This window comes from Erythrolamprus reginae, unplaced genomic scaffold (assembly GCF_031021105.1).
Source record: "Erythrolamprus reginae isolate rEryReg1 unplaced genomic scaffold, rEryReg1.hap1 H_11, whole genome shotgun sequence".
Classification (NCBI taxonomy): Eukaryota; Metazoa; Chordata; class Lepidosauria; order Squamata; family Dipsadidae; genus Erythrolamprus; species Erythrolamprus reginae.
The window spans coordinates 46,359-60,235 of NW_027248464.1; the positions used below are offsets into that span (position 1 = coordinate 46,359).

Sequence of the window (13,877 nt, forward strand, 5' to 3'; positions counted from 1 at the left end):
AGAAAGGGAGGGAGAGGAAGGAAAGAGAGATGAGAGAGGAAGGAGGAGACAGAAATAGAAGAAGGAAGGAAGAGAGAAAGAAAGAGGGATGGAGCGAGAAAGGAAGGAAGAGAGAGAAAGAGGGAGAGAGAAATAGAGCGAAAGGGAGGAAGAGAGATTTTTTTTATCCAAACTTTTTTTAGCGCCCCCCCCCCCCCCCAATGTTCCCCAGGATTTTGAAAATATGAAAAATGTGCCGCGGCTCCAAAACGGTTGGGAAACACTGTCTTAGAGTACATTTTAAACAATTTATACTGAAGTTTAAAAATACAAAGTTAAAATTAAGGCAAAAAAAAGAGAAATATAAAAAGAAAAGGGAGGATTTATATAAAATGTATAGAAATTCTTCCTTCAAAAAATATCCAAGTCTAACTTTCATGTCACATAAGTGTCTTTCAATAGACAACTGGACTTTCTTTGCTTATTTGAAATGTTTTAATTCTCATCCAAGAAGCTTCTTCAGTTGGGGACAACCATGATCTGGATGATTGAGAATCTCTATATACATTCATTCTGATTATCAGTTCTATCCTCTTTTATCTCTTTCTCTTAAGTCCATTTTTATTGTATTAGATAATCTAAAGCAGTGGTTCTCAACCTTGCTAATGCCGCAACCCTTAATACAGTTCCTCATGTTGACCACCAACTATAAATCTAGCGCCAATTATCCCAACAGAGCTTTAAACTTATTGGCAGGAAGGTCACAGGAACACTCCTACTGTAAACAATTGGTTGGATTATAAAAAAATATGTTCCAAAGCGCCAGAATAAAAGGTTTAATTCCTAACACCATGGGAAATTTGTCTTTTCCCATGGTCTTAGGTGACATCTGTGAAATGGTCGTTTGACCTCCAAGTGGGTCCCCCCCCCCGGGTTGAGAACCACTGGTGTAAAGGGAAGTTTCTGGGTACTGTTGTGGTTAGCTCTGGCCCAGTTCCTGCCCCAATGAATGTGCAGGTGGATGTGGGGGAAACATCCACATGCCGCAGGTTTTTTTTTCTCCCGATGGAATCTGCCGACGAAGCCTCCTCTGACCAAGGAAGCGTGAGTGACAGGAAAGAGTCGACTGACAATGAGTCAGTCGAGGTGACTGGGGCTAAACGTCTTTGTCCATCTGTCTGGGAGGAGTTTGACTTGGTGACACCTGATGAAGTGGACAAGGCCATTGGAGCTGTGAGTTCCGCCACCTGTCTACTGGATCCATGTCCCTCTTGGCTGGTTTCGGCCAGCCGAGGGGTGACACGGAGCTGGGTCCAGGCGATTGTCAACGCCTCCTTGGGGGGGGTCCTTTCCGCCCCTTTATAAGGAGGCGGTTGTGCGCCCCCTCCTCAAGAAGCCTTCCCTGGACCCAGCCGTGCTTAATAACTACCGTCCAATCTCCAACCTTCCCTTCATGGGGAAGGTTGTTGAGAAGGTGGTGGCACTTCAACTCCAGCGGTCCTTGGATGAAGCCGATTATCTAGGTCCTCAGCAGTCTGGATTCAGGCCCGGCTACAGCACGGAAACTGCTTTGGTCGCGTTGATGGATGATCTCTGGCGGGCCCAAGACAGGGGCTTGTCCTCTGTCCTGGTGCTCCTTGACCTCTCAGCGGCTTTCGATACCATCGACCATGGTATCCTTCTGCGCCGGCTGGAGGGGTTAGGAGTGGGAGGCACTGTTCTTCAGTGGTTCTCCTCCTACCTCTCCGGTCGGTCGCAGTCGGTGTTAGTGGGGGGTCAGAGGTCGACCCCGAGGTTTCTCCCTTGTGGGGTGCCTCAGGGGTCGGTCCTCTCCCCCCTGCTATTTAATATCTACATGAAACCGCTGGGCGAGATCATCCAAGGGCATGGGGTGAGGTATCATCAATATGCCTATGATACCCAGTTGTACATCTCCACCCCATGTCCAGTCAACGAAGCAGTGGAAGTGATGTGCCGGTGCCTGGAGTCTGTTGGGGCCTGGATGGGTGTCAACAAACTCAAACTCAACCCAGACAAGACGGAGTGGCTGTGGGTTTTGCCTCCCAAGGACAATTCTATCTGTCCGTCCATTACCCTGGGGGGGGAATTATTGACCCCCTCAGAGAGGGTCCGCAACTTGGGCGTCCTCCTCTATCCACAGTTCACATTAGAAAAACACCTTTCAGCTGTGGCGAGGGGGGCGTTTGCCCAGGTTCGCCTGGTGCGCCAGTTGCGGCCCTATTTGGACCGGGAGTCATTGCTCACAGTCACTCATGCCCTCATCACCTCGAGGCTCGACTACTGTAACGCTCTCTACATGGGGCTACCTTTGAAAAGTGTTCGGAAACTTCAGATCATGCAGAATGCAGCTGCGAGAGCAATTATGGGCTTCTCCAAGTATGTCCATATCACTCCAACACTCAGCAGTCTGCATTGGTTGCCGATCAGTTTCTGGTCACAATTCAAAGTGTTGGTTATGACCTATAAAGCCCTTCATGGCACCGGACCAGAATATCTTCGGGACCGCCTCCTGCCGCATGAATCCCAGCGACCGGTTAGGTCCCACAGAGTTGGCCTTCTCCGGGTCCCGTCGACTAAACAATGTCGTCTGGCGGAACCCAGGGGAAGAGCCTTCTCTGTGGGGACCCCGACCCTCTGGAACCAGCTCCCCCCTGAGATTAGGATTGCCCCCACCCTCCCTGCCTTTCGAAAACTCCTTAAGACCCACCTCTGCCGTCAGGCATGGGGGAACTAAAACACCTCCCCCTTGCCCATGTTGTTTTGTTGATTGATTGACTGTGTGCCTGTTTTTATATATACTGTTTTTATGAGATTACTAATTTTAAATTGTAATTAGATTGGCGGGCATTGGATTTGGTATTATGTACTGTGCTGTTTTTTTATTATTGTTGTGAGCCGCCCCGAGTTTGCGGAGAGGGGCGGCATATAAATCCAATAAATCTATTCTAAAAGAGGGGAGTTTGGCAGACAGCCCAGGAGGAGATCAATCATCTGTATCATCCTTGGATTCTGAACAAGAATTAATGACACATCCACGCATGCGTAGAGTGATGCATAGGAGACAACAACTGAAGGATTATTACAAGAGAAAATGAGGCCACCTGTGGTTGGGTGGGGCTGCTGTAATTAGTGCTACAAATAAAAGTGCAACCTGGTGTTTTAGCCTCATGGCAGTTTATCTGATTCATTGTTTCGTCAAGATCATGGTTTTTGTGCTGTTCAAGATTGTGTGTGGATTCTCTGGACTCTAGAATTGGACTCAATTTCCCAGTTATTGGTTGAGCAATTGGATTGCATTTAATCTGTGCCTTGTGTGTATCAGAAAATCCCTTTGACATTTAAAAAGGGAGCTGTTTCTGTTTTTCTGTTTATAAAAATTTTGGGGTTTTCTTTTTATCGTGTGGTATGTGTCTTCCTGGACTAATTACCCTGTAATTACGGGCGGTGCAAACACACTGGCAGAACAGGTACATTGTTACCAAATATCCTTGACTTCTTCCAGAGTTAAAATACTTTTTCTCCATTCTGTATTAGTGAATCTGCCTAGGTTAACTAACCTAAAAGGTCTCCTTTTATCATGTTTTTCTGTCATCAGCATTTTTTCCAAAGCAAAAATTTCTTACAGTTAAACTTAAAATCTCTCTATATATTAATAAGATTTTAGCAAACTATAGGAAGTACTTCAAATTCTCATTTTCAGTCAATCTAGCCTCTTTACTATTTAAAACTAAAACCAACATTTTAAACAATATTTTTGCTGCTTATTTCCCAATGCTTTTTTCTCCTTTAGGTTTTATACTTACTTAAAGATCCCCCCCCCCCGCCTTACAGGTTGAAGGGAAATCACCCAATATAATGAAACTTGTTATTCCGAAAGATCTTAATATCAAAAAAGCCATTTACAAGACTTTTCTAATAAAGATGATCAAGAGACGAAGGGGACAAACCCAACACCTCTTGAAGGCTCCATACTGTAGCTCGGGCAAAGCTGCCTCTTCCAACTCCCAGAGCTTTAAATCCCACCAGAGACTAGTTTTTTACAGTCTCATCACAGGGAGCATCTTTGAGGAGCACTCTCAGTGATCCCAAGTTCTTTCCTTTATCTGGAGAGGATTTACTTTCTCCCATGTTTATTGTCAGCTCTGCTAACAACAAACTCACTTTCAATCTGCTATTGCTTTAACTGAAGTTCGTTTTATGGTACCTTTTGAACAAATTAGAGCTAATGTTCTTTTCCCCCCAGAAGAATTTATGTTCCACCTAATAGCTGGTTTCTGAAGACTTGTACACAGTATTATTCCTTCTCCCTGATGCTAGTCTCCCAAGAATGCAGTCTTTTTTTCTCTACAGCATCCAATCTTTAAAACTTTGCTAAATGAAAAAGAAGTTCTAGTCTTCTTTGGATATAAAATGGATTTTATTTTAGTAGCATTTTCTTTTAAGCCTAGTATATGCCAAGACAGTTTAGTTGTTTTTAAATGTTATAGTGATTTATTAAAACACATTTATCCATGTGGTTTTATAATTTTTGCAAAAATATGAGGAATTGGCATTAACCTTTTATGAGCGTTAACACACTTGCCTTATAGCTTAAAAACTACTGCTCTGCCTCTCCCCCCAATTATGACAATGTTTATAATTTTACCTATAGACCTACCTCTTTAATGTTAGCACTTAGTTTCAAATATTTTTATGTATAATTGTATGAAAAAAAATTCCTTGACACTTATATATAGCAAAATATTGTTTTCGTTAACTACACACTACTTTAAAGTTGAAGAGGGAGGAGAAAGATCAGTCTGTGTAACCTTTGGCTTCTTTTTCTTTGTCAAAGCTATGGTAATTCTGATTGTAACAGAAAACTATTTGGAGTTTGGACTTGAATCAGGTAATATTTTGATGTTAATATGGACAAATACTTAGCAATTTTAACAGTAAATATAGGCAATATTTTTTTAAAATAACAATATTTTTTTTTGTTTTCAAATCTTTTATTTCATAATTTTTTCACATTACTATTACAGGCAGAAATATTTTTCTGCAAATTATAAATATTCTTACGTTAAGAGTTGACAACCATTAAATTGAATTGGACTATATTCTTGTGTAATGTGCTATTTTCTATTAATAATGTATTGCACTTTCAAATAGTATTTTGATTTTACACATAGCACTTGATGTTCTCTAGATTATGCATAGCTGAATTGGTATTTCTGCTTAACTATTTAAAACTTCTATTTTTTCCACATTATCAATCTAATATTCTGTGTTTACCGTCTACATTCTATCTGCAGGTTTCTCCAATTTTTCAGAAAGTGCAGTGCAATTTTTTGAAAAGCAAGGGTTGGAATCCCGGTAAGTATAAAACACAATATTAAAGATGAAAATATATTATCATCAAAAACTTGCCTGCCTGGAGAAGGCCGACTCTGTGGGGCCTGACCAGTCGCTGGGACTCATGCGGCAGGAGGTGGTCCCACAAGTAATCTGGTCTGATGCCATGTAGGGTTTTATAGGTCATAACCAACACTTTAAATCGCGTCCAGAAACCAATCGGCAGCCAATGCAATATCAATTGGTGGCCAAGAAGAAAATTCTGTTAGTATCAGGTGAAATTTAGAAAGGATAAAGACACATAGCTTGTTAAATGGGAGCCAATGCTTAAAGACTGTGCAAATATGGCCTTTGGCTACATTGTAACCATAAGTTGATATACAGTGATCCCCCGCTCGTTGCGAGGGTTCCGTTCCAGGACCCCCCGCAACGAGCGGGTTTTCGCGAAGTAGCGCTGCGGAAGTAAAAACACCATCTGCGCATGTGCAGATGGTGTTTTTACTCCCACAGCGCTAGCGAGGAGCCGAAGATTGGGGGGGCGCGGCTGTTTGCCGCCGGCATGGAGGGCTTCCTAGCAGCCCCCCAAACCCGGGTTGGGGGTCCGGGGGGCGCTGGCTCTCGCCGCTTTCGAGCTGAATCCGGGAGCGAATTCGCTCCCGGACTCAGCTGGAAAGCGCCGAGAACGAAAGGCAAGGAACGGCTTTTCCACGCCGTTCATTCTCGCCGCTTTCGAGCTGAATCCGGGAGCGAACTCGCTCCCGGACTCAGCTGGAAAGCGCCGAGAACGAAAGGCAAGGAACGGCTTTTCCACGCCGTTCATTCTCGCCGCTTTCGAGCTGAATCCGGGAGCGAATTCGCTCCCGGACTCAGCTGGAAAGCGCCGAGAACGAAAGGCAAGGAACGGCTTTTCCACGCCGTTCATTCTCGCCGCTTTCGAGCTGAATCCGGGAGCGAACTCGCTCCCGGACTCAGCTGGAAAGCGCCGAGAACGAAAGGCAAGGAACGGCTTTTCCACGCCGTTCATTCTCGCCGCTTTCGAGCTGAATCCGGGAGCGAACTCGCTCCCGGACTCAGCTGGAAAGCGCCGAGAACGAAAGGCAAGGAACGGCTTTTCCACGCCGTTCATTCTCGCCCCTTTCGAGCTGAATCCGGGAGCGAACTCGCTCCCGGACTCAGCTGGAAAGCGCCGAGAACGAAAGGCAAGGAACGGCTTTTCCACGCCGTTCATTCTCGCCGCTTTCGAGCTGAATCCGGGAGCGAATTCGCTCCCGGACTCAGCTCGAAAGCGCCGAGAAGGAAAGGCAAGGAACGGCTTTTCCACGCCGTTCATTCTCGCCGCTTTCGAGCTGAATCCGGGAGCGAATTCGCTCCCGGACTCAGCTCGAAAGCGCCGAGAATGAACAGCGTGGGCGGGCGAAGGGCGGGCGGCAGCGAGGAGTTTGCGTGGGCGGTGGGGAAACTCCTCGCTGACGCCAGCAAGAGGGGGAAGACTCAGGGAAGCCGCCCAGCAGCTGATCTCCCGGTTGCCATCTACGCATGCGTGCCCACGGGCACGCATGCGTAGATGGTATTTTGACTTCCGGGTTGAAAAATAGCGAAGTACCCTGTTCGCAATGGTTGGGGACGCAATAAACGGGGGATCACTGTATTACCAGTTTTCAATTATAACCATAGTCTTCTTAAAAGCTAGAATGTTTCTTGAGCGGTGTTTGTTATTTGTTTTGCTGCTTTTTCAATCACCTATTTTAAAATGTTAAAAAAACTAACTGTTACTCTTTCTCTTTTAGGGGTCCTGTTTCTAAACTTACTTTCAAATTTTTTCTGGCTATCCTCTGTTCACTTATTGGAGCTTTTTTGACGTTCCCTGGTTTGAGGCTGGCTCAGATGCATCTTGATGCTTTGAGTTTAACAACCGAAAAAATCACGCAGTAAGTTAAAAGTGTATAGATTTCAATTTAAAGTGTAACCTCCACTCTCAGTTACAGTATATTATTCTTATAACATGGCTCTGGTTTTTTTTAATGCCAAATTTCAGAATGTGTTTTCTAAAATTCAGTGAATTTAAAATCTTATTAAAATGTAGTTACATATTCATAAAGAATCTCCAAAGGGAAACACTAACGGAATAAAATAGGACTATATTCGGATACCTAAAATGTTGATGAGCAAATTGATGAGTTCCACCCAGATATTCATCTGTTCACCCTCTACATTTTAGCTATCTGAATGCAGTCCTATTTTCTCTGCTCTCTATTAGTATGTTATCTTTGATTAATCCGATCTTGGTGGAGAATGATGTTCCAAAGGCTGGGTACCATGGCAGAAACTGCTGTTTTCCTGCCTTATCCAAATGATACCCTTAAAAGATGGGACCCTTAATGTACCATTCCCACCAAACCTGATAGGATGTGTAGATATAACCTAGGTTATCCCCTCAAATAATCTTCCATGTAGGCTTTAAATGTCATTACCAGCATCTTGAAACATGAACTCAGATGTGGTTATAAGTTGAGGACTATATATGTAATCATTAACAGCATTACCTTGTCCAAAGGGAGAAGTTTCCAAACTTTCCTGCAGTTGTATGTATTCGGGAGTATTTGGTAATGGCAAAAAATTAGGCTTGGAGAGTTAATTTGTATTATTCATTTTACACAAGACTGTTTAATAAGCTTGCAAGGAATTCCAAGGTTTTCTCAAGCTCTTTAGAAACGATAAATAAATTAACATCGAATGTAGCAGAAATCAGTAAGACTAGTATTTATCTTGCTTTCAATATAGAATAATTTAGAAATACCCTTTTTCTGTAATAATAAATGTATTTATTTTGCTTTCTGTCTCTTGCAGAACTCTGTTACATATAAACTTCCTGGCACCTCTGCTTATGGTGTTATTATGGGTAAAACCAATTACCAAGGATTATATTATGAACCCACCATTAGGAAAAGAAAATGTGCCTTTGTAAGCTGTTTGGAAATATTTATTTTTAAATCTTACATATGTTTAAAATGCAATATTTTTGTAGATATATTCTTATTTTTTAGAAGAGGAACTCAAATAGAATAACCTTAGTTTTTAGGATAATGTTTCAGTCTTTCTGAGGGGAAAGAAAATGCCACCTTGTCTCTTTTATCCATTCAGTCCCTAATAGAGGGACAAGCAGTTCTCCTGTCTTCGATTTCTTTTCATACATCCACATTTCTTCTCACAGGAACACATTTTCATTTGCCATTTCTATCTTCCCCACAGTATTACTAAAACAGTTTGGCGGCCCCGACCCTCTGGAATCAGCTTCCTCCAGAGATTAGAACTGCCCCTACCCTCCTTGCCTTTCGTAAACTTCTTAAAACCCACCTCTGTCGTCAAGCGTGGGGGAACTTATCTCCCCCTGCCTATGTAGTTTTTAGTGCATGATATGACTGTATGTATGTTTTTATTGGGGTTCTTTGCTTTTAGATTTTTAAATGTATAAGTGTTATTTTAGATTTTGAATTATTAGATTTGTCAATGTATATTGTTTTTGTCACTGCTGTGAGCCGCCCCAAGTCTGCGGAGAGGGACGGCATACAAATCTAATAAGTAAATAATAATAATAATAATAATAATAATAATAATAATAATAATAATAATAATAATAATATATGCATGTGGGGGTTGGGGGAGTCTGTAGAGTGATGTTGAGAAAATTTATGTGTTCATTCTTTAATCTACAGAATGTCAGAAGCTACATTCGATACTCTAAGATTGTGGATTATAATTCTCCTGTGTGCTTTGAGATTAGCCATGATGCGCAGCCATCTCCAAGCCTATCTGAATTTAGCACAGAAATGTGTGGATCAAATGAAAAAAGAAGTTGGGAGAATAAGTACTGTTGAATTGCAGAAAATGGTAAGTCTAAGGTAGCAATAATAAAAAATATACATATTATATTTTATTTATATTATATACATATTATATGTATATTAAGCCATTTCAGTTTTAATTAATGGGCCTGAAGGAAAACGTTTTTAAAAATCAAACTAATGAGGCAGAATTTGATGTGTTTTTCTAGAAACCACGACAATATTAATTTAGTTATTTTCAAGTGTATGATAGCCTGGCAATAAGACTTAATAATTTCATTTTTCATTAACTTTGAGTGATACTACTACTGTTTTCTTGAAAATAGTTATATTTTTAATATACTCTATTTCATAAAATTGTATGCAAATATTTTTATATATTTTTATATAAATAGAACTGTGTGTACCTTCCTTTGTCTTTTTCATTTTAAGAAAAAGAGATTACATATAAAGAACACATGAAATTCCATTTTAAATAAGAAACAGCAAATATAAGTGCATTCTAACATGTTATCCCTTTTAGAATATAAATAAATGTTTTGGGAGAAGTTGGAAGGGTTTTTTTCAATATTGAGAGTACCTCCTAAACTCTTAATTTACAGTGGAACCCCGACATAAGAGCTGCTCTACTTAAGAGCAACTCGAGATAAGAGCTGGGAGGGGAGAGATATTTTTGTTCTACTTACAAGCCCAAATTCGAGATACAAGCGCCAAGGAGCTGTCTCCTGAAGCCAAACGCTAACTTCCGCGTTCGGCTTCAGGAGACAGCTGCGAAGCGGCGCGCGTGTTTTAAAAGGTTGCAGCCGGCCTGGGGGGCTCGGGGGGGTGCTTGCAGCTTTCTTTCTTGCTCTTTTTCTTTCTCTCTTTTACCTTCCCTTCCTCTATTTCTTCTTTTCTTTCTCCTTCCCACCTTCTTCCCTCCCTCCCTCCCTTCACTCATTCCTCTCTTACTCTCCCCTTTCATAAGTTTCCTTGCTTCCTTCCTCTGTTCCTGTCCCTTCCCTCTTTCCTTCCTTCCTTCCCACCCTCCGTCCATTCATTCACCCATTCCTCTCTTGATCGCTTAAAGCCGGTCCCTGGTGCAAAAAGGGTTGGGGACCTCTGTCCTACAGGATTGGGTGGCAGAGAAGTTGAACATATGTAAATTTAAAAGTTTAAGAAAGTTTACAAGTTAAGTGAAAGAAACTTCATTATTCATTTATATGTACATGTACATTTCTTCATTAAAAACATGTCTTTCTGCATAATTTAGACTAACTTTGTGAGTTTTTTGAGGGCTGGAACCAATTAAAATTATTTACATTAATTCCTATGGGGAAAAGTCGTTCGAGATAAGAGCTGCTCGACTTAAGAGCCCAGGTCCGGAACGAATTAAACTCGTATCTCGAGGTACCACTGTATTTCCTTCGATTTGAGGAATTACTTATCTCAGACAGAGCCAGTGTACTTGGGTTTCATTAAACAGAGTAGCAGGAAGCTGGCCCATGGCATGGCATCTACCCTATTCAAACCATCTGCAGTGCACTCTTCAAATCTGTCTTTATCCCCAGACGTTTTATGGGAAGTTTCAGTTATTTAATTGATTGTTGTGTAGACTTCCTTTTCAGTTATATGATCCATTTTGTTATTATTTTTACTGTTGTAAGCTGCCCAGGATTGATCAAATTGGGCTGGACTTTTAATAACTAAGCAGCTAAATAACAGGAGAAAGTGGCTTTTCAAAATATTTCACTGTTTGTTTGCTTTCCAGGGTTTAGTCCTGTGTATTCATGAGCAGCAAATATATTCTTAATGCCAGTCACTCACTCACTTTTCAGATTACAGAATAGGATCATTTCTATTGAACATGGCTACAAAAACTGTGCAAGATTGAATTCAGTCAAAAGAGGACTCAGAAAAAAACATTTTTTTTTCAGGATTAGAAATGTAGGATTAATGGAGAGGGGATTGAAAAGAAGACTACTTGGATTAGGATGGCCTTACCTTCTGCTTATTAATTCTGTTAACTACTGTTTCAGTCCACTTTTTAGTTCTTTAGTTCTTGAGAGAACAATTATTGACGCATTGTGGGCTGACAGGGCAGGTAAGTATGGGGATCTTAGGTGGTTGTCAGCATATTCCATAGAAGTGTTTAATGTGGTTATACCATTAACTGTGTGTGTTATTAGCTATGATAACTTACATGATAGTGTTGTCTTGCACCCCTAATTGGGCACTATTTTGGTTGATTTCAGGTGGCCAGAGTGTTTTATTATCTTTGTATAATTGCTCTTCAATATGTGGCACCTCTGGTTATGTTGCTACACATGACTCTTCTATTAAAAACTTTAGGTAAGTAATATTCAATAAACAAAAGAACATGCTTGTGGGCAGTTACTGGAAAAATTATATTAAGTAAAAAAAATCATTTGCGGGGGGGTTCATTTTAAAAGTAGGACAAAGGTAGATGCAAAAAGTTAATTTCTTGGTTATTCATTTCTCTAGTTCCATCCCACCAGTCATCTTTTAATTTCTGAATCAACATATGGCATGAGTATTCCTGCTAACTATAGGGCATATTTCATATATATAACTGTTATTAAAGGTTCTTAAATAGGAGGTAAAAACTAAGACAAACTAATATAAAAAAGAGATAAATAAAAGTGCAAGAAAAATATATATAAAAAAGATGGTATAGGTAGAAGAAGCTTTCATTCTTCTTTACAGTACTTATGTGAAATCATAAATTTACCTATTATTCTTTGATTACTACATACCTATCTTTCTTATTATAATCTGTCCTGTCTAATCATTAAAGCCATAAATCATGGCTTTTTATGCAAAAAGTCCATAAAGGGGCTTCAATAAATAATAAACACAGATATTATCTTCTCTTGGATTAAATAAATGAATTTAGTTATTTTAGCAAATTCTGTGATCTTCATCAAGCTTTTTTTCCATTGTGCATAACACTTAATTTTCCATATTTGTGCATGTAACAGTCTTAAAGTTAAATGTTGTCTTTCTTTAGCTATTACAGCGATCCCTCGATTTTCGCGGTCTCGATTTTCGCGAAACGCTATACCATGGTTTTTCAAAAAATATTAATTAAAAAATACTCCACGGTTTTTTTGCTATACCACGGTTTTTCCCACCCGATGACATCATACGTCATCACCAAGAGTCACTTCTCTGTCTCTTTCTCTTTCTTTCCTGTCATTCTCTGCTTCAATCATTTTCTCATTACTTTTTTTCTCCCCTTTTTTCTATCATTTCTCTCTCTCTTTCTTTCTCTCTCACACTCTCTTCCTCCCTCTCTCATCTCTTTCTTTCCTTCTCTCTCTTTCCTTCTCTCTCCCCCCCTCCACTTGCCCACGAGAAGAAAAAAAGCAACCTCTGCCGGGCAGCTCCCCTTGTGCCCCAGCTTTGTGCCTGCCTCTTGTCCCTCGCGAGTGGAAGGGTTTCTGGTGCCTTGTGCGGAATCGGTTGCGAGGTCCGCCTCTGGCTAAAGGTTGCGGCTTGGGCTGGTCGGCCTCGGAGGCGGGAGAAGGCGAAGAGCAAGCGGTGAACCCGGCGGGGTGGATGGCGGCGTCGGCGTGTGTGTGTGTGGTGGTGGGGATAGGATAGAGAGGGACCCGGGAGAGTTCGGGTCTGCCGCTTGGCCGCCGCCGAGGAAAAGCGCGGGGAGGGCAAGAGAGGGAGATCGTGGCATGCGAGGTCCCTGCAGAGCAGAGGGGGTGGCTGAGGCGGCGGAGGCGTAGCGGCGGCAGGCGAGCTTGGAGCCTTGCTTCGCCTCCTTCACTGCAATAAAAACGAAGGGGTCAGACGCAGCCTTGGCGAGCCGAAGGTTTCCGCGGCTCTGACCCAGAGCAGGAAGGGCTGGTGGGGGCGGCGAATCCACCTCCCCAGCCACCGGAGGGAGATCGGGCTGGTGGGGGCGGCGAATCCACCTCCCCAGCCACCGGAGGGAGATCGGGCTGGTGGGGGCGGCGAATCCACCTCCCCAGCCACCGGCTCCACCATCTGCGCATGCGCGGCCATGGAAAAAAGGGCGCGCATGCGCAGATGGTGTTTTTACTTCCGCACCGCTATATCGCAGATAATCGATTTTCGCGGGAGGTCTTGGAACGTAACCCCCGCGAAAATCGAGGGATCACTGTAATGCTATATTGGCCTCTTTCCAATTGTCTGCAAGCTTTCCTCCCTCTAAGATAGAATTCATCATATTTTGTAAAAGTTGTAAATATATTTTAGCAAAAAATTTATAAGAAACTGATAATTCATCTGGTACAGGAACCTTTCCTACTTTAATGTTTTTATAGCTTTAGAAACTTCTCTTATTCTTATAGATGTGTTCAGAATCTGTCTCTATTCCTGTGTAATGCTTGGTAAATTTTGTTTTGTTAGATATTCAGCAGTTTTTTAATTTGTTTGTTTGTTTGTTCATTCATTCATACATTCATTCATTCATTCATTCATTCGATTTGTATGCCGCCCCTCTCCGAGGACTCTCTTTTCTAGAGAGATGTCACTTTTTAATACAAATTGGAACAATATTGATGAAATGTTTTTTGCATACCACATTATCATCAATACACTATCTCTTTTGTAATTTCAGTATCAATATTTCATCTTCTTTTGAAAAATGAAACATGACTTAATATCGAGAAAAGTTGAACCATATGTGTCAGGTTTCAAATTGTTGTCTCTGTCTTTATTCTA

At 41.6% G+C, this 13,877-nt stretch overlaps 1 protein-coding gene across 2 annotated transcripts in view; it reads left to right on the top strand.

Moving 5' to 3' along the window:
• The window catches only part of LOC139155340 (transmembrane protein 161B), a 38,893-nt gene that overhangs the window by 23,609 nt on the left and 1,407 nt on the right, over positions 1–13,877 (top strand). For both annotated transcript variants that reach the window (XM_070730476.1, XM_070730475.1), the window contains exons 6-11: positions 4,737–4,888; positions 5,295–5,355; positions 7,122–7,262; positions 8,182–8,295; positions 9,048–9,222; positions 11,411–11,507. In XM_070730476.1, the coding sequence (XP_070586577.1) occupies positions 4,737–4,888; positions 5,295–5,355; positions 7,122–7,262; positions 8,182–8,295; positions 9,048–9,222; positions 11,411–11,507 (740 nt within the window). The remainder of the gene's footprint in view (positions 1–4,736; positions 4,889–5,294; positions 5,356–7,121; positions 7,263–8,181; positions 8,296–9,047; positions 9,223–11,410; positions 11,508–13,877) is intronic.